We start from the raw sequence: 19,110 nt of genomic DNA, 5'->3' as shown, positions 1-19,110 counted from the left end.
TATGGCGGCAGTGTTGCGGATATATAAAAAAGATATGTCTAACAACAAATGAATCAAAAGTGACCGTCAAATCAGTCAACAGCAAAAACGAATGGAATAACGTAGCATAAGAGGAGGTTTGTAAAGAGAAATGGCATCGATTGAAGAGCTGCAGAGCTCTATTCAGCAGTATGAACTTCAAGTAAGCTAGACAAAAAATACACTGTAATTTATGTGATATGTTGAATAAAACATTATCTTGATATAGTTGTTACAGGTCGGTGAGGCAATAAAAGTGTGTTCAAACGATACGGAGAAAGCATCACTGGAGAATTTAAAATGTGATTTACAAGAAATACTCGATTTAACGCGTGAGACACTCAATGAATTACAAGGCCCATCAACTAAAACTGAAGAATTGAACGATGAAGAGGATCCATATGCGCAAGAAATGGCCATTTTCCTGGCCGAACTGAATGAATGCAGGACCAGCAAAAGCAACAATGCAACGGAAAATTCAAAGAATCAAGCACCAAGCGAAGTGGAAAAATTCAAAGTAACAACACACACAATAGCTTATACTTTTATCATGAATCTTTAATTAAAACGATTTCGATATTGCATTTAGAATGATGTCGACACAATCATCGGGAATAAGTGTTCAGCACCGTTTCAATTTGCATGGGGAGCAAAAAGCTATCATAATGCACTGGTTTGCAGTCTTGAAACCGACATCAACCAGGTAAACTCTATCGATGATGTCAAAGTCATGGTTTTGTTCACAAACCCAATTCACCGCAACATGGTGCCATGCCCCTACTATTTATCGGACGATAACTGTCGATTTGAATCGAATAAATGTCGGTGAGCAAGCATATCCATTGATTTCATCTTCTATCAGTTCACATTATAACATCTAAAATATGCATTTTGTGGATTAGGTTTTCCCATGGCGAAAGCGTGCGATACATAGATTTAAAGGAGTATAACAAACCAAACTTTTCACTGCTCAATCAAATCAAGCATCCAGTATTAGCTAAACAATCGGATAACATTTGGTATAAGGGACGCGTGGTTTCTAGTGATTTCAATGAGAAAACCTGCCAAATTAAACTCGATCACTCGAAAAAGGAAGTGAAATGTGATTTTCACGACGTTCTACCCATCGAAGAAGGTAACACTTTTACGGGATGCAACAAATCAATCATAAAATCAACTAAAATAATCTTATTAAAGGAAACCAAATTTGATTTACAGAGACGCCATTCGTTGCCTCAGACTCTGAAGCGTCGGAAGAAGATGATGTTGAGCAAATTGTAAAAGCAAGTCTAATTACAAAAAGTCTTTTAACACCGGTAGCTGATCAGAGGGAGTTGGGAGAGTGGGAGCGGCATACAAAAGTAAGTATTTCTACATATTTTATGGTCTTTCTTTCAAATCTAAAACAGGGAACTTTCTTTTCTTTCAAGGGATTCGGATCTCGTATATTGCAAAAATTTGGCTACGTTGTTGGAACGGGATTGGGCCAGAATGGCGAAGGGATAGTGGTACCGATAAGTGCACAAGTTTTGCCGCCCGGCCGGAGCTTGGATCATTGCATGGCACTGCGAGAGCAAGCAAACGGCGACAAAGATTTATTCAGTGTCGAGAAAAAATTGAAACGTCAACAGGAAAGGCAGGAGCTCATCAATGCCAAGGCATACGAAAGGGAGAAACAAACAAAGGATATTTTCAATTTCCTCAATCAAAATATATTGAATATGCCGAGTACGTCGGGCAACCAGAACATGGCTAAAGATTTAAAGCGACCCAAATTGGACATCAAGTCACAAACCAATAAAAAATTGAATGTTGAGAGCTTAAAAATTGGAGAAGACATTCGCAAAATGGAAAAAGAAATCCAGAAATTGCATGAATCATTGCGTCGACAAAAGGATGGGACGCATATTTCACAACAATTGAATATGCAACTTGATATTCGTAAGACCGAATTGGAACTCATGAAAAAATCGGAGAGTGGTATTCAAAATGAGCAAACTCTGCGGAAAGACAAGTCAAAACTAACGATTTTTTAGAACTTTTTTTAAAAAATGTAACGGTAAAATTTAATCGCAAATGATAAACTTAACTTAATATTAATTCGAAATGGAATAAACAGCCGTTCACAACGATAATAATCAATTCGAGTTTAACGCAGCCTTTGTTTCTTTTCGAATGATTTCCGCCGTTAGTTTCAGTATATCAGACGACTTCATTGTTTCTTTTCCTTCAATACTTTGGTATAATTTGACGTAGAATTGATTCATTATGCCCCGAATCATTTCGCCATTGTTTGCATTGCCAGTTTTATTGCTTGTTGGTTGTTGTTGCTGTTGCTGCTGTTGCTGTTGCTGTTGCTCTTGTTGTTGCTGTTGCTGTTGTTGTTGTGCTTCGTCCAACTCAGCCCGTTTCTTTTCAAGTTCTTCACGTAAATTTCCCATTTCAATTGTGTACTTTTCCGTGAGCGCAACTTTTTCCTTCTCCTTGGCTTCGATGTCAGTAGTGAGAGTATGTTCTACTTCTTCTAATTTGCCCGTTAGTTCGATGATTTTGAGCTCCTTCTCATCGTTGCTCTGTTGTAATGCCAACAACTCCTCCTTCTCTTTATCATTCGTGTCTTTTTTCGCCTGATCTTTTTCCGTCAACTGTAGTTTCAGCAAACGATTCTCTTTCTTCAGTTCCAGTACTTTCTCTTCCAACTTTATGATTTCTTCTTCTTTATTATCAGGAGCATCGGCAGGATTCAATGAATTTAAGCGTAGACCTAAACATTAAAATAGTCCTATAACCACTCTTTGTTTAAAAAAAATTAAATTCGAGCAACCAATACTTACGTTCAATGTTATCAAGAACTCGATCAAGTTTTGAGTCCAGCTTCGATATGTTCATTCGAACTTCAGTGTGTTGAATTCGATTTTCGGCGGCAAAAGTGTTCAAGTCGAATGTGGATGATGATGGTGATGGCGACCAAAATGATGGCTGTAGAGCCACTGAGATATTTGCAGGCTTTGGTGGAATTTGAGTTGGTGCCAATGCGGCCGGCTTTTCTGAGATGTTGTAAGGTGGTTTGATCGGTAGCATATTGGGAATTTTCTCCGTATCTGAAAAGGAAGTTGAGTCGCTGTCGTCATCTGCTACCGGCTTGATTTTTGGAAGCTGATGCCCAATCTTAGCTACACGATACACAACATCGCTTTTTGTCTTGGCACTTGAATGGCTAGTTGTGTTGGTTCCATCAACCTTATCGTTATTATCGGTTTGTAGTTCAGCCGTTTCGGTTACTTTGGAGTTTATTTGTTGTAACTTTTGTGATTCAATTGCCTTTTCCTTTGTGTCATCCGCGTCGGGTTTTACTATATTTGCCCGATCAATAGTACACGCTTCTTCCAACTTTGCGAAAAAGTCATTGGAATCGGTATCAGAACCAAAAAGTAAACTGTAAAACCCATTTAAATCATCGTGGTATTGAAAATATGGCGGCTTCCAGTACACTTGTGACGACTTGTTTAACAAAAGCGTCGACAAAATGTGTTCTTTCGTCTTGTAAAGAATCAACTTTGAAGTGTCATCAGTTGAATTTTTCAACAAGGCCAAACCAAGTTGCCCGAGCGACGTATTTGCATAGTTCACCCTGAAAGAAATTGAAATTCATATTGCTGTATTAATTTTAATTTATTCTGGCATCAATTGATCTAATTATGAAATGAGCATTTCAAAGTGACAATTGAAATATACATACAATTTGAATGCGCCAACGATTTTTGCAATCACCACATTCCATGTCGGTTTTTCTGTCGTTTTCAGTGGTTGCTTTGATTTTGGTGGAATGTATTTTAACGTTGGATTCACTTCGTTCGGTGTTTCTAATTCATCCGCTTCGAATATGTCGGCCAAATTAGATTTTCTAAATAATTTGAAAAATGAATTAAAAAAGTTACACAAAAAACATTGCTATTCAATAAAATCTCTCTTAGATAATATCTTTGTATGGGAAACACTTACTCATTCGAGGCGGCACCAACAAGGAAGTGATCAAAATCATTGTCTTCTTTATTCAGGAACGCTAATCCACCACTAAACATGGTTTTTGCTTGAATCTATCTTCATAAAAAAACAATTGGTTTGAAAATTTCAAAATGACTGAAAAAATCCAATTTGATTTTCTACTTTAGATTCAAAGCAAATTCGATTGCAAACAAAAAACCCAACAGATGATACAGCAAACTTAATATGACGAGAGAAATGTCAACCGAATGTCTTACATTTCAGTTGGTTGAATTGCCCAAAATGAGATACAGATGGCGTTCGAGTGCCTGAAAAGCAGCCCGAACAACGCGTTAATCAAATGTCAAATGTGTCAGTGTTCATGCATCGCTCGGCTCGACTGTTGAGGAACTTGTTTACATTAAATACGCGAAGCGACGGAAAAAAATGACGCAACAATACACAAAACAACGTCGTTGTTCTCCGTAGCAGCTATGCATACACATATGTGATACACGGCTTTACGTACTTCGTTCATACTTGTTCCGTTCGGTCCGATCATTTTCTGACACACTAACACACACAGCGAACGCGTTGTTATAGTGTGCAAATAGATTCACTGTTCCCCGAAAGAAAAGTAATACATGTACACATTGACACATACGTGCAGCCCGTCATACAATCGTGTGTGTTTTCCTTTTTCACGATAGACGAACAGCTTACGATAAACACCCGATCGAAACATCACTTTCCAACAAAAAGTCAAGGTGTTTGCAAACATTTTTCACACATCCATTTTTCCTGCATTTTGCTCTGCACATGCAACTCACATTTTACGTTTTGATTTGAAAAAATAAATATTCTTTTTTGTTCGTCAACGAAACCACAACTCCCGGTCAAACCTAAGATTAAGTTTTTAAAACGAAGTGAATTGAAACAAACATTAAAACAAATCGAACGAGAAAAGAGAAGAAAAAAGTGGAAAAAAGCACGTCGAGAAAATAAAATAGTTGTTTGTCGTGGTTGAGCATCCAAGTGAAATTGTGTTCATTTCAACGTGAAAAATTAGCAAAAATCATTTTTATATACATATATAAAGATAATATAATCTATTGCGACGCATAACCCACCGCGAATACTTGCTTGAAGCAATCAAAAAGCAACAAAAACAACAACAAAAATTTATATTTAGCAAAAAGTGGAATTCTTTTTCGAAGACGCGAAAACGAAAACGGAAACAAAGTTCACCTAAAACGAATTATAACATTGCCATTTGTGATATACACCTATCTAAATTTATTCTTCGTAAATTGTACGATAATATCGAATTGTTCCGAACATAAAAAAGTATTCTTATTTTTTCGCTTGAACGGAGCCAGTTCATAGTTGGGTATAGAGAAAAAAAAAGAATATCACACATACGCTGTGTAAGAATAATTGTTGTGAAACATTTTCATATACGCGAAGATGGAGGTTAGGTCGAATAGTGAACAATGTGGAAATGATGCGGCGGCGGCGGCGGCATCGGTAACTACTTCAATTAATCAGTCGATGGAATCGAATGAATCGGCTGATGCAAGACGGTCTGCAGTTGAAATGGATCCATCCAGAACCACGGTAAATGACGAAACCAGACAACCCCTCACCAGAGATGAAAGTGAGTATCGTGGCAATAATTTCTTTTTATTATTTCGTCATTTTAAATACCAAGGCACATGTGAACAATTTGAAATTGTACATTAGTCGCTGCAGTCAAGTGAACAGTGATTTTAACATGTGGCTGCAATGTGCTATGCACATGTAAATAGAATTTTTCGTTCCATTCATCTAATACAATGTTCCGTTTTGATAATGCAATCGTAGAACTAGTGGCTGAGTTGAAGTCTCAAATTCCGGATGTGGATAAGATCTTTAAAATCCATCGGCGAATTGGAGAAGGAACATTTAGTACGGTTTTTCTGACATCGTTGAGAGGGAAAGAGCAACTGCCCAGCAAACGCCTTTTCGCATTGAAATACTTGATTCCAACCAGCCATCCAAGACGTATTGCGCAAGAATTGCGATGCCTGAAGGATATCGGGTAGGTTATTTAAAATATTTTTCTAGTAAATTTCGAAGAGAAAAAATCCATGAAATCTCAACTGAATGGGAAATCGTGTCAACAACAATCGTACACATCGTGCTGAATGAGCGTACGCACATGCTGTGTGTATAACCACTGTAGTGCGTTCATCGCATTAGCATCGTCACCATGCTTTTCAACGCGTTCGAGGTTAGAATCACGTCGAACACATGGTTGTTATTGTTCTTATTATGATGTTGTGTTGTTTTTGTTTTTTTTTCGTTCAATGACGCAATATATTTTTGTACGAATATCCACGATGAATAATAACCTATTTTTGTGAACTATTTTACGATTGTGTTTATTTAAATAGTTTTATTGAATTTATTATCTGCTATGATATTTTTTGACTTTGTAAAAATCTTTTTTATATCTTTTTTCCTCCTCTCTCTCTCACTCTCTCTCTCCCTCTTTCTCTCTCTCTTCGTTAACAGTGGAACGGACAATGTGGTCGGTGTGGATTTGTGCCTGAGAAATAAGGACTCCATTGCATTTGTGATGCCGTACATGCCGCATGATCGTTTTCACGATTATTTTGATAAAATGAATGTGAAGGAACTGCAAGAGTACATGGAGAATATTCTGATTGCATTGAGACGAGTCCACGAATTCGGTGTAATTCATCGCGACGTAAAACCCAGCAATTTTCTCCACGATCGCAAGAACCATAAATTTTTGCTGGTCGATTTCGGATTGGCGCAAGCATTGGACAAGGAATCGGAAAGTACAAAGTCTTTAAAAAATACCTGTAAGGAAACCCCAAGTGAAAAATCGAACAATAAACCAAACACTCAATGTGATAATAAAAACGAACAATCAACTCCGACATCTCAACCAAGCCAAGCATTGGACTGTTCGGCGGAGCACAATGAATCGGTTGACAAGAGTGCGGACAACTGCGTGGAGATGACCGATGTAGCATCGTACAAATCCAAACGAAAGCTTGACGAATGCGATGAGACTGAGAACAAGTGTTCAACCATCGATTCGAATCCAGCGAAACGTCAGCGCACGCTTTCCGAACATCAATCCGCCATTCAAAGCAATGAGAATACATCACAGCATCACCGCGGATCATACATTCCATCATCACACTTCAAAACACCATTGAAACAAATGAACGAGATCTCAAATCAAAAACAACTCAAACGCGACGCTACCGAATTCCAATCGCCACTCTCCGCTGACATCAAATCAACCATTTTAACGTACAGCATTGGCTCAAAGATTGAGAGTCAACGCAACAGCATCAACTCAATGTCACCGGCACCAAAAGTATCTCCAGCTCAAATGGTAGCAATACCATTTCCCAAGAATGTTACCGCATCGGCGCACATTTTGACCACTCCAACACCACCCGGCCGCAAGTACAATCTGGACAACCGCTCAAATGGACGTAACGTCAAGTGCTTCTGCTACGGTCGTCCGACCGTTTGCAACGTTTGCTTGGTTAAAAAAGAGATTCAGGCAACGCGAGCAGGCACACCGGGCTACCGACCAACTGAAGTTCTTCTTAAATATCCGAATCAAACAACGGCTGTCGATTGCTGGGCTGCAGGTATGTGTTGTACGCTACTTTCCTGTTGCAGTCTCCAAGACATTTTCATTCTGATTATTAATTACTGATCATTTCCTGTTTTTTTTTCTTTCAAATAAAGGTGTGATTCTGATTTCAATCTTATCCGGATGCTACCCGTTCTTCAAGAGTCGGGATGACTTCAGTGCTCTCGCCGAAATAATCACCGTGTTCGGAGATGAGGTTGTAAAGAAAACGGCCCATGCACTTGGCCGCAATGTGTGCATCAGTCATAAGAAACGGCCACTGCACTTGCGTAAACTATGCATTCGCCTGCGCAATCGACAAAAAATCCAAAATACTCCGTTCAATGACAACACCACCAGTACAAATCTTCAGCAACAATGCGACAATTGCGAACAAAAGCTGTACAATTGTCTCTGCCAAGACAGCGATTACAATACGGATTTTTCAAATGACATCTACCCGGAGAGTGTGTACGATTTGCTTGGGAAATTGCTGGCGATCAATCCATACAGTCGTATAAGCGCGAAAGATGCGCTCCAACATCCATTCTTTCTCCCAGAGTCGAACTAAATACGCACTCTCAATCTCTCTCTGTCTCTATCTCACACATACACAAAAAAGAGGGAAATATGGAAAATGGACCGATTTTCGTCAATTTTCTCGCAATGAACTCAATTTCTTTTTTTACAGCACCTGCACCTTAGCCACAAACAAAATACATCCCATTTTTATTGTTTATATCTCCTTTGTTCAATGTATACGGTCGCTTTGCGACAATGGCACTTCAAAAAAAAGAAAAGGAATGAAAGTTAGAAGGAAAAGTGAGATCCAAATGTTTGGAAGAGCTACAAAACGAAAATTTAGTATTTATGTACGCAATTTGGCATTGAAAAGATCACGGAAAATGTTGCAATCACTGAAATCTTTGTTAGATTTTTGACTTTTTAGTTTAATGTGAGATTTGTATTTATTTTTTATTTATTTAATAAATTATTTGTAGAATCGGTATATATGTGAAAAATTAACCAAAATCGGTGTTTCATTCATTTGCTGGCATTAATGATGTGCGGCGCATTTAGCGGCACGTGAGTTGGAGCAGATGGAAAATCAGTGTGTGAACGACACCCAGCGATTGAGCGGCGGAACGCAACTTTTTCTAGTTGTCAACAATGCACAAACACTTATATGCATTGGCCGTCTGTGGTATTTTGACATTTCTCTTTAATTCCTATACGAAATCTTCATACACACGCACACGGCCCATTCACATTCACTTACATGACATTCGCACACGTTCAATAACTCTCATATTCATTTCATTTTGGTCTTATCTTCAGTATTAGTTGCATATGTTACGGCAAGCGGGGTGAATGTAACAGATCGGTTTTTTTGTAATTTTCTCTTCCAATTTATCTATTTTGCAATTGCCTCATGAAATCCATGCGAAGAGTGCACTTTTTTAAGTTATATTTTTAGTTTGCATGCCAATTTTCTGTTTATTTTTTAAATCATTTTCTACACGACTCCCATTTCATCAACAATACATCTTCGTAAGTGAGGATGATATATTGAATAGGTGCACAAAAATATTGTAAATAATAAAGTGCGACCTAATAAAACGGCTTGAGGTGGAATCCAATCGAGTGGATAATTTTAATCAACGTAAGTAAATAATCGTTCAATTTTTATTTTTGAAACTTGAACAGGGCAACAAACCAATTCAACTGCAAATAAAAAGTGTGCGATAATCAACCATTATGTGCTCATTCAATGAGTCTCATTGACGAAGCAAAATCAAAAGTGCTGGCATTTCGGGTTTTGTTATAAAATGGAAGAAATATCGCAAAATCAACAGACAACCAATCAGTTAATTTCAAAAACTAATCCATACAAAATGAAATTAGTTAGATTCAGAGACGATGCAGAGATATATTTGAAGCGTTTAGTTGTCAATTGCGTAATTGAACGTAGTCTAACTAACTGTCTTTCATTCAACATTCACGTTTCGCTGTAAAATTGCAACAAACTCAATTGCATACACAACACACTCCATATGCTTAGTTTAGATCAAATGTGAACGTGAGCGTACACTTTTTGCCACAGTGAATGTGAGAATTTCCGAGCAAACCGTTTTCTATCGTTAATTGTTGACAGGGCGAAATTTTAATACACCGCCTAATGTGAAACAACATGCCGAAAAATTAAAGCTCCGAAGATAAATCTCTTTCACATTAACGAAAAAGTTTATTTGTTTTTCTTTTTTATTGTGTATTGACGTCGGATACTTTTCTGATTTATTGAAATAACAAAGATAAAATGCACGCCACCTGAGTCAAAAATATAAAAAGGCTTTCTATTCCAAAAAAAGATTCATTTTTAATCGCCAAACCGAATGCATTGTAAAACCGATACATGCATTAATATATCGCAATATTAAAAATGGAACCCTTCTCTACTCCAAAACAAAGAAAAATCCCATGGAATTTCAACCGTTCACAATTGTGTACTTCTCGATTCGCCAGTCTATGTTTGGTGTGAATGATTGTGATTTCTCTTTGAACTCCAGATTATAATGTCGCAAACATATACCGAAACCGCTGAAACTAGTGAAAAGATGACACTTTTTCCGAATCAAGTAGAGACTTAAACGTAGTGGTTACGATTTCTGACATGTATTTATATATTATCATATCAATGGGGCGTTTATATCACGACCGAATGGTTTGCATGTGAATCAATCGCTTTCGATAAAAGTGTCTATTTTTGTCACTGCAGCAAAAATAAATGGCGTTGACAGTGCGCACCATATTGTTTATGATTTTGTTCAAATTTGTCGGTATCTCACATATCAAGTCAATACTGTATGGAATTTGTTTGATATGTTCTTTGTGGTGGACGTGTGATCATACGAAAACCAGTTTTGTACATATAAAAAAATTCCCGTCTGATTAAGAGCAGCAAAATTGACAACGCCGTATAGTTTCTTTACGATTGTAATCACAAATGTTCCCTTTTCTGCCAGATCATTTCTTGTATAACAAATTAGATCCGCTTCAATTTCACGAATCGAACACAGTTAGTGCGAAATGCTCTTGTAACACCGCACGACTTATGATCGAATGCATTTTTTTGGTTCATGAACTATGCGAAATATGCGCAATTGCACAATCGCCTCAACACGCGATCGAATACAGTGCTTGGTAATGCAAAAAAATGTGCTCAGACGATTTGAAAAAAAAAAAACAGTGTGCACTGAAAATTGTTTCTTCATGTACAACAGATGCGCGTAATAAACTGATTGATTTGTACTTTTTTCTTTAGCGAAAACGTTGGACATCGTTGAATTTATGAATGAGAAAGCAAAAAAACATGCTCTATTATGGAAGTGCCGACATTACTTCAACAGCAAATAATGAGCTGTAAATTCGTTCGCAGTGTGAAGAAATATTAAATGGTCACTGAACAACAAATCGTTTACAGGCACAATTTGAATACTTGAAAAGACATTTGTACGCGTAAATAAATTTTTCGACCTCTCTTTCCATTTTTCCCTTCATTTTTCTCTCTTTCAAACTGAAAGTGTACGGTACTATCGTGAAGATCGTATAGACTTAAGATTGGTACAAAAAGATTGAAGCCATCGATTTCACGGAACTGTTCGATTCAGAAAATCACGGTATGCGAATAGAGTGTTTTAGTTAACATTAAACCGCTACTCGGTTTGAATGTCACCGGTGATTTAATATATTGAATTTCGATGACGTCCTTGGTTTGTTTGCCTGACTCCAACTGGTTTCTAATCGCGACGCTCTTGCCTCGTTCCCTACCAAGTTTATTCATTTTATGAACCATACAATGTTCAATCGTAGAATATTTGTTTATGTGGCGCTTTCGGCAAGACGTAGCGGAATAAATATAACAATCAGAGGGACAATTAAATGTTTTCGAAGTGAAAGTAGGCAATTTGGAGCAAATACCACTGTGAACACTGCATTGGCAAGCATACGAATCAACTGTGTTCTGTGTTTTTACCGTAGAAAATGCCGTACACAAAGCAACACTTTCACTTTTATTGAAGCACATAATACGATAAATGCCGTTATTAATCTCAAATATCGGGGAACATGAACACAAAGCATTTTGGTTTGTCTTTAATGATCGCTTTACATAATAAGTTCAAGTATATAATAACTTACTTCGTATTATATTGAATTTTTTTTTGTTATTTTCTTCTCGTTGGTTCATTCGAGAAGAAAAACCACATTGAATTTACCACCAAGTCAAAACTCATTGCCAGAAAGTGAAGCATGCATTATGGTTAACCACAATAGAAAAGTTTATTCAATCCACGATTTCCCTTTTCTTTATCTCGGGTTATAAATTTCAACTGATCAAAACTCTTAGCAATGAAATTGATGTAATCGGACAACCACGATGATTTGTGCGGTTTTGTTATTTTTTATCTTGTGTTTATAGTACATACTGCGTACTGTTTAAAAATACGAACACTTGGCTCAATTCAACTGTAGCAGACTTGAAGTAATTATTGTTCAACGTCCCATACAACAATATGACAATGTATCTTATCGTGGTACTTCCACACACGCCACAAAACCGTTGAAGCATCCGTATTGAAGGGAATGTCCTCTTTCAAGGACAAAGTCTGGATTTGTGATGTGATGATGATGAACATTAGTTTCATAACTGAAATTACTTGAGGAATTTTTTTTTATGAACTATTGATATGTTCATGACTTGCTTGCTGTGTTTCCCTTGAATAAAGTTATAAAAGTTTTATAGACCAAAAGATATTGTGCTGATAACAAATGAAGAAAGGAGTTTTCACTTTTTAAGCGAATTAGTGTAAATAGAGGTTTTTATTCAACACAATTCTGTATGAAGCATATGCTTCCATTAAGTTGGGTGCTAGGGGTTTCACGCAACTTAAAATTCATCTAAAATTTCAATATATCTCTCTTTTCTCTAAAATTCTCTGGGATTCACCAAAATCCGTATTATTTCGAAATATTTCAACATTCACCTTGAAAATTATGTTCTGGAAGTGGGTTTTGGTGGATCCTCAGGATCGTTCAAAACTGCTCCCGGTTCTGGAAGTGGGTTTTGGTGGATCTTCAGGATGGATCAGACTGGGTTTGACAATGCCCTGGTCCATCCTGAGGTTCCACTTCCAGAACCAGGAGCGGTTTTAAACAATCCTGAGGATCCACCAAAACCCACTTCCAGAATTTTTAGATTCAAAAAATTCTAAAAAATTCGAGTTTATGAATAAAAAGAAGCAATATCTATAATTTACACATAAAATGGTTATATTTCCAGCTATTTAGTAAAATCTTCGGCCTTCGAGTTTGCGTGAAACCCCCAGGTTGGGTGCCCGAAGAATGATTTTAATCATGCACTTGAGAGTGTATTGCGTCAGCGTTGATAATTGGAGCCAAAGGAAATTTTATTGGAATTTCGTATGGCTAGCAACCAATTATTTGAAATCATTTGCGGTCAATCGTATTCATTCAGCGCTTTCATAAATCAAACATCAGACAATTGAAATGTCGCGCTACTACAAATCAACGGGTCTCCAATGAACAGCACGACGAAATGAAATACAAACTGAACCGCTTAGGAGAAGACAATAAAAAGCATAAATTAAATTCCATTCTATATGTGGGCTACACATCTTACATTCGCACAGAGTGTTGGAAAATATTCATCAATCGGGAAAAAAAGGAAAATTCCTGTCAATTTCATTCCATCCAACAAAAATCGAAATGAGCATTCTTGAGTCCGTATTTTGGAATGTGCTCGTAATACGAGCCTCATATCAAGTGGCAAACAGCTCCTACAGTAAGCCGATAATGGCTTTTCTTATCATGCGTAAGCATTTCTATCTATACCGAGCCACTCAACAGGTTACTCTGCATTACGGATTGTACAAAACGGTGTTGAAAGAGAAGAGGATAATAAATTCTACATTCTACATGCGGATATATATATATGTACGTGCTCAGTGTGAATGCAAAAAATACACACATTATCAGCGTTGGCAAAACCACATAAAAATATTCAGAGATGCACAAGCACATAGATATCCAAGGACTTACTTTAGATAAAAGTACATGTGTGTGTGTATGTATATACATCACGTCAAAGTTTAACCGAATACTTTGTGGTATTTCAATGAGAAAAATAAAACCATTAACGAAACCGACGTTGGTATAACGAACGGTTGAAATGTACAGTAAAATCGCGGTTATTGATTAGATAACACTCACAGAACTGAATCTCTAATCATAACTACAGAATTGATTAAAAAAAAATCTTCAGACGAATAATGTTCAGTTGCATTAAAGCATTTTCAATCAGTGGCTGTCAATCGGAGGATACAATCGGAGAGTTTATATTCGATAATTTATTACTCCGTTTCAGAAGCAACATTGTAGTAAGTTCATTGCCAGACGAGTGTTTTTTTTACTACATTGGTGTCGGAACTGTGATTTGGGGAGTGTTTGGGCTTTATTTAATATATTTTGTTAATATAGTTTGTGTCAACTTTATTATAAGACATTGCCCATTACAATTTCGTGCCCATTTGGCAGTTGACGACTAAATTTGTTACATTTGCTCCATCGCGAACAATTTAAAGCAATTGAACTAATTGGCTATTAAATGATCAAAACTCAACCGTTCTGTTCTTCGTATAGACAAATATTCCAAATATCCAAAGTGCAGTGCTGATTTTTGCAAATAAAGTGCTGGGAAATGAATTGAATTTGCCCTTTTCACCTTTGCACCACCAGTACCATAGTTGTTAGTCATATGAATTTTTGTACTTCTCCATTAGGTTTTTCATAAATTTGATCGTTTTTGATTGCTCAATATGGAAGATCACAGTGGACATACGCATCATGGAATGGATCATGGAATGGATCACGGCATGGATCATTCCCAGATGGGTCACGGTATGACAACTATTTCCATTCTCTAAAACTAGATTCAATTTGAGTCGATACGTTTGACTTTATGTTTTATCAATGAGTCGTCAAATTTTCACAGATCACTCTGGACACAGTGCTCATGGGGACCATTCGGGACACGATGGTAACAGTCGTAATTGCTGTGGAGATAGCGGGGGAGGTCACATGGAACACATGATGGATATGACTGTAGGCACAGAGTTTTGAACACTTTTAAAATATCCCGATTTGAATCCCTTTTTTTAAATTGTAGTTCCACTTTTCTTGCAAAGAAACAATTCTGTTCAAGGAATGGGACATCGATTCGGTTGGTGGTCTCATTGCATCGGTTCTGGTGATTGCAGTCATGGCCGCTCTTTACGAAGGATTGAAATATTATCGCGAATACTTGTTCTGGAAAACATACAATAGCCTACAATATCGGGCCGTCACACTCCCAGACAAGACTGCCGTTGTAGGTGCCAGCAGCGAAGATACGACTCGAGTGAAGTGAGTTTATTTTTCTCCCAATACCGATAGAATTTTCATAACAAAGCAGCGATAATAATTACGTGTAGTAGAGTGTAGTCCTTCGTGAAAAAAACTTCCAAAATATTGAAGGGATACCAATATCATTAATTTGATTATTTTTTCTTTGGAATATTAAACCGATTGCAGCATGGTTGGTGAGGTCATGCACAGACAACCGTAAGTTTTCTTAATCTCTCAGTGTTGATAAACTGTTGCATGTCTTGCACTTTGCCAAACTTTTGTAGATACACCAAATCCCAAATTGACTTTCTCCATTCAATTATATCTGGTTTTAGTTGTTGTGTTTTGTTTTGATTTCTTTCTTTTAACAGTGGTTTTGTTAGGTGGAAAATTCTAATCCAAATGTTCCTTTTCCTTCACTTACCTTATTCGTTTTTGACTTTATTTATTTGTTCAAAAGATTCCTTATGTTTTATTTTGCTTCCCCCATTGTTTGGAATTGTGTAACTTAAGATTTCCGAACGTTCACTGTATATATATATGTACAATATATACTCATCACGCCGATTTTAATCCATATTTTTACTGTTCTTTTGTTTATTCAGGCCAAAAATGACCAGTTTCATGCACATTTACCAGACGTTTCTTCATGTCGTACAAGTAACGCTGAGCTTCTTGCTGATGTTAATATTCATGACATACAACGTATGGCTTTGCATGGGCGTTGTTGTCGGAGCGGCAATCGGCTACTTTTTATTTGGATGGAAAAAATCGGTCATTGTTGACATTACGGAGCACTGCCACTAACCGCTCAACGATTCTTGTTATGCAAAAGACATTTTATCAAACGTTGGCCACACGAATAAAACATTACTATTTATAGGCGTATCAAATTGTAAACAAACATTTTTTTCTAATTATTTTGAAAATTTTATTTTGAAAATAACTTACAGGCAAATGAAATGAACGGAATTTAAAATAAAAACATCGGATATAAATGGAATACTTGCCTTTTTACTTCAAATAGAAAATCGAAAATTAGATGTATTCACGACAGGGAAAAAGAGCGAAAAAATCAATAAAAAATATATCGCAGCTTTTGAATTGAAAATGTCATTAAATGTTTTTATTGAGCATAAATAAAACTGACATGACTAACGGCAAATTATTATCGTTGAAACTTATTTTTTACCAATTAAGAAAGGCGAATTTCGTTAAATTCAGAAATAATCTGGGGAAAGACTCGTTGATGGAAATCACAAAATTTAATCAAAATAAAGTAAAATTTTCGCTCAAAAATTATCAACAATATTTTTTTTGGAAGAATGGTAATTTTTATATTTTCAAACTGATCAAAAATTCGATTCTCTTAACTTTTTTTTATGGTAGTAAATGAATTTGCGTAATAAAATTTCAAAGTGCATCCAAAGTAAATAGATACCGAAAAATGATTGTGATATTTGAATGTTTTTTTTTTAACTTTTTACTGCATACATGCTTAAAATGTGAACTTCAAAGCCAAAACATGTAAAAACTGCGAGTAAATAAGCGATGTCTCCATGCAAAAACATGTGATCTGGTTACTTGACGGTGAAATATATATTCAACAATGACTGACTAACATCCATACATCGGCAAAATCACATATAAATGTTTGAATAGAACACGTTAATTTCGTTAATAGATTCAACGATTATTCAAATGGTTATTTCAACATTTTGCACCGAATGTGTTAACTCCACTTTTGATGGTACCAAATAGAATGCTGGCGATACATTTTTACCACACGGACAATTAACACTGTTAACCCAACTGAAATTCCCTAATTTACTCTGACATTTGGGGCAATTTAATTTGCCCTGCGTTTGCTTTCCGATATCGAGCATCCATGCGAGCGGTTCAATGAACAAAATCTCTTTGCATCGCCGCGGCTCTGGTTCACAGCCAGAAGACTTTTCACTATTCGAATACATACACAGTGCATTCATTCGATCTAGCAGTCCTTTCGTGCCAATTTTCGATTCATCCGAGGAACTTTCACTCGGAACATGTATATCAGCTTGGAATGTTACATGCTTTGTGCCAGCTGGTTTGGGTTCAATCTCTGCCGTTGTCGGAGTGTGTGTAATTAAATTACTTTTAGCAGCGACAATGCGACGACATTTCCGACAGCGATACACGATTGGTTCGGGTTTTGATTGTTGAATCCCTGGATCAGGTTTTATCAAGTCCATAAAATTTTGCGGTAGGATTTTTGCTGAAATACACATGAATATTTAATGTTTCGTGACATTTGTTTTCCTATTCTTCAGTTTACCTTTTCGAACTTTATCGGCTGCCATTCGAAGGCGGTAGAGCTTAAATTTTTCATGACTTTGATCAATTCGCCAGCCCATTTTATGAAACAGTCGCAATTGGACAGTGAAACCACTGTTTGGGCCAACAAATCTACGTTTTGATTTTACTCTGCAGAAATATAGGGAAAACATTACGTATTAGCGCATTTTCCGATTAGAACACACTCATAATCCTAATCCGGCGTTACCTTTCGAAAGCTGGCGTTAACGATAATTGGTACTTTCGCATGACATACGCAATAACAATGGTTGCACTCCTACTGACACCATAGTAACTGGAAATAACAAAATTGTGTCATTTAAGTGGAAAGTAAATAATGATTGTTGCCATTAAAATGTTGTGTGACGCAAATATGGAATTATTCATACCAATGAACCAAAACAACTTTATCGTTGGACAATGCATCGTCGAGAAAACTAAAGCACTCTTCAAAATGGCATAATAGATCATCCTTGGGGGTATCTGAAACTAAATCACGAGAAAAAGAAGAAAAAACGCGCACATTGCAATTCTTTTGTTCTATTTTTATATTGTGGCTGCCACTTACCATGAACATATTTGGTTTTGAGGAATGGAAGCTCTGTTATGTGAACGGGTAATGGGCAAATATCAAGCGTTAGAATGTGAGTTACATTCCGTTGCTTCAATGTTTCTATATCAGTTGCTGCAGTAAAACTTCCTGAAAGAAGAAGAAAATAAAGTGACCCCATCAATTATTAAACACGGACTGTTCCAAACGAATGAAATACGCACCAAGCCACAAGCCTTTTTCAATTTCATCTAAACTTATCGGATTATCACAATCGGTTTCGTTATTTTCGGCACCCTTTGCTTCGCGTCCACTCATTTTTCATAAGTTACACATTTTTGCACACCAACTGAGCTATCGTAAAAAAAGTGTCATTGACACATTTAAGAACATCATTTTTCACGCACTGCTTTCTACGGAATAACAAAGTTCTTTCGTTTCTGCTTATGTTTTCAGCCAATAGAGCAATTTTCCGCTTTCCCCTTTTCGCAAACAACACCAAACTGATATTATCAGTCTTCATGCACAGAATAATGGTAACGAGCACTCAACTGAACACTCGAATGGCACTGAGATTTTGACACTTGTGTGAAATTTCTAAATCACGTTGTAATTAATTTTAAACAAATACTTTCTTCAGTCTAAATTCGGTGTTTATTACATTGAATGAAAAAAAATAAACGTGCAATGTTGACAAGTTTTCGGGAGCGCCGCCTGGTATCTATGACAGCTACTGACTGTCTCTGTATTTCCCCTTCACGCGTAAACAAAATCGTCTACTGACATTTCATGAATCCACAAATGTGTTGAGCATTGGGATAACAACCACTGAATATGATTGAGAATTGTGAATATTTGTTTTCGTTACATACGTCAATTCACCCGAAATAAAATCAAAAGTGAAATTCCGCCTGTTTACCTCTTGAGCCATTCACAGCCATTCATACATTCGCAGAAATCTCTAGGATATTTTTAGTTACTCAATTTCAATGTTATACTTAATTTAGTGCTTTCGCACAGAAAGAAAAAAAACATGTGATTTTTCGGTGATGAATCTTTAAACAAATAACAAAGCGTTAAAGATATAGCGACCGGC

The 19,110-nt window shown here is 36.7% G+C and overlaps 5 protein-coding genes across 7 annotated transcripts; 3 read left to right on the top strand and 2 right to left on the bottom strand.

Moving 5' to 3' along the window:
- The first annotated feature begins 24 nt into the window (after window positions 1-24).
- On the top strand, window positions 25-2,171 carry LOC129568413 (zinc finger CCCH-type with G patch domain-containing protein). Its single transcript, XM_055446237.1, has 6 exons — window positions 25-181; window positions 248-535; window positions 608-843; window positions 921-1,153; window positions 1,237-1,379; window positions 1,449-2,171. The coding sequence occupies exons 1-6, from the start codon at window positions 131-133 to the stop codon at window positions 2,052-2,054; spliced, it is 1,557 nt and encodes a 518-aa protein (XP_055302212.1). The 5' UTR covers window positions 25-130; the 3' UTR covers window positions 2,055-2,171.
- Window positions 2,058-4,404, bottom strand: LOC129568412 (origin recognition complex subunit 3-like). Its single transcript, XM_055446236.1, has 4 exons — window positions 4,021-4,404; window positions 3,758-3,922; window positions 2,853-3,649; window positions 2,058-2,782 (listed from the first exon to the last, which is right to left on the bottom strand). Exons 1-4 carry the CDS (start codon window positions 4,098-4,100, stop codon window positions 2,157-2,159), a joined length of 1,668 nt encoding a protein of 555 aa, XP_055302211.1. The 5' UTR covers window positions 4,101-4,404; the 3' UTR covers window positions 2,058-2,156.
- LOC129568410 (cell division cycle 7-related protein kinase-like) lies at window positions 4,375-8,692 on the top strand. The gene is made up of 4 exons (XM_055446233.1): window positions 4,375-5,659; window positions 5,866-6,082; window positions 6,559-7,682; window positions 7,783-8,692. Exons 1-4 carry the CDS (start codon window positions 5,470-5,472, stop codon window positions 8,235-8,237), a joined length of 1,986 nt encoding a protein of 661 aa, XP_055302208.1. The 5' UTR covers window positions 4,375-5,469; the 3' UTR covers window positions 8,238-8,692.
- Window positions 8,693-8,986: 294 nt separating this feature from the next.
- On the top strand, window positions 8,987-16,130 carry LOC129568417 (high affinity copper uptake protein 1). 3 transcript variants are annotated; one of them, XM_055446244.1, is made up of 6 exons: window positions 8,987-9,329; window positions 14,524-14,641; window positions 14,736-14,845; window positions 14,910-15,145; window positions 15,314-15,343; window positions 15,733-16,130. In XM_055446244.1, the coding sequence occupies exons 2-6, from the start codon at window positions 14,560-14,562 to the stop codon at window positions 15,932-15,934; spliced, it is 660 nt and encodes a 219-aa protein (XP_055302219.1). In that variant the 5' UTR covers window positions 8,987-9,329; window positions 14,524-14,559; the 3' UTR covers window positions 15,935-16,130. The 3 variants fall into 3 exon arrangements, with proteins under 3 accessions (XP_055302219.1, XP_055302221.1, XP_055302220.1); XM_055446245.1 differs by lacking the exon at window positions 8,987-9,329 and adding an exon at window positions 13,976-14,121; XM_055446246.1 differs by lacking the exon at window positions 15,314-15,343 and having other exon boundaries at window positions 8,995-9,329.
- A 94-nt stretch (window positions 16,131-16,224) lies between these two features.
- LOC129568416 (dual specificity protein phosphatase MPK-4) lies at window positions 16,225-19,110 on the bottom strand. Its single transcript, XM_055446242.1, has 6 exons — window positions 18,239-19,110; window positions 18,033-18,164; window positions 17,854-17,953; window positions 17,673-17,759; window positions 17,445-17,593; window positions 16,225-17,384 (listed from the first exon to the last, which is right to left on the bottom strand). The coding sequence occupies exons 1-6, from the start codon at window positions 18,330-18,332 to the stop codon at window positions 16,825-16,827; spliced, it is 1,122 nt and encodes a 373-aa protein (XP_055302217.1). The 5' UTR covers window positions 18,333-19,110; the 3' UTR covers window positions 16,225-16,824.

Source organism: Sitodiplosis mosellana, unplaced genomic scaffold (assembly GCF_009176505.1).
Source record: "Sitodiplosis mosellana isolate CC-2019 unplaced genomic scaffold, AAFC_SMos_1.0 Smas_scaffold_18, whole genome shotgun sequence".
Lineage (NCBI taxonomy): Eukaryota > Metazoa > Arthropoda > Insecta > Diptera > Cecidomyiidae > Sitodiplosis > Sitodiplosis mosellana.
This window is presented reverse-complemented; position numbering and strand designations above follow the sequence as displayed.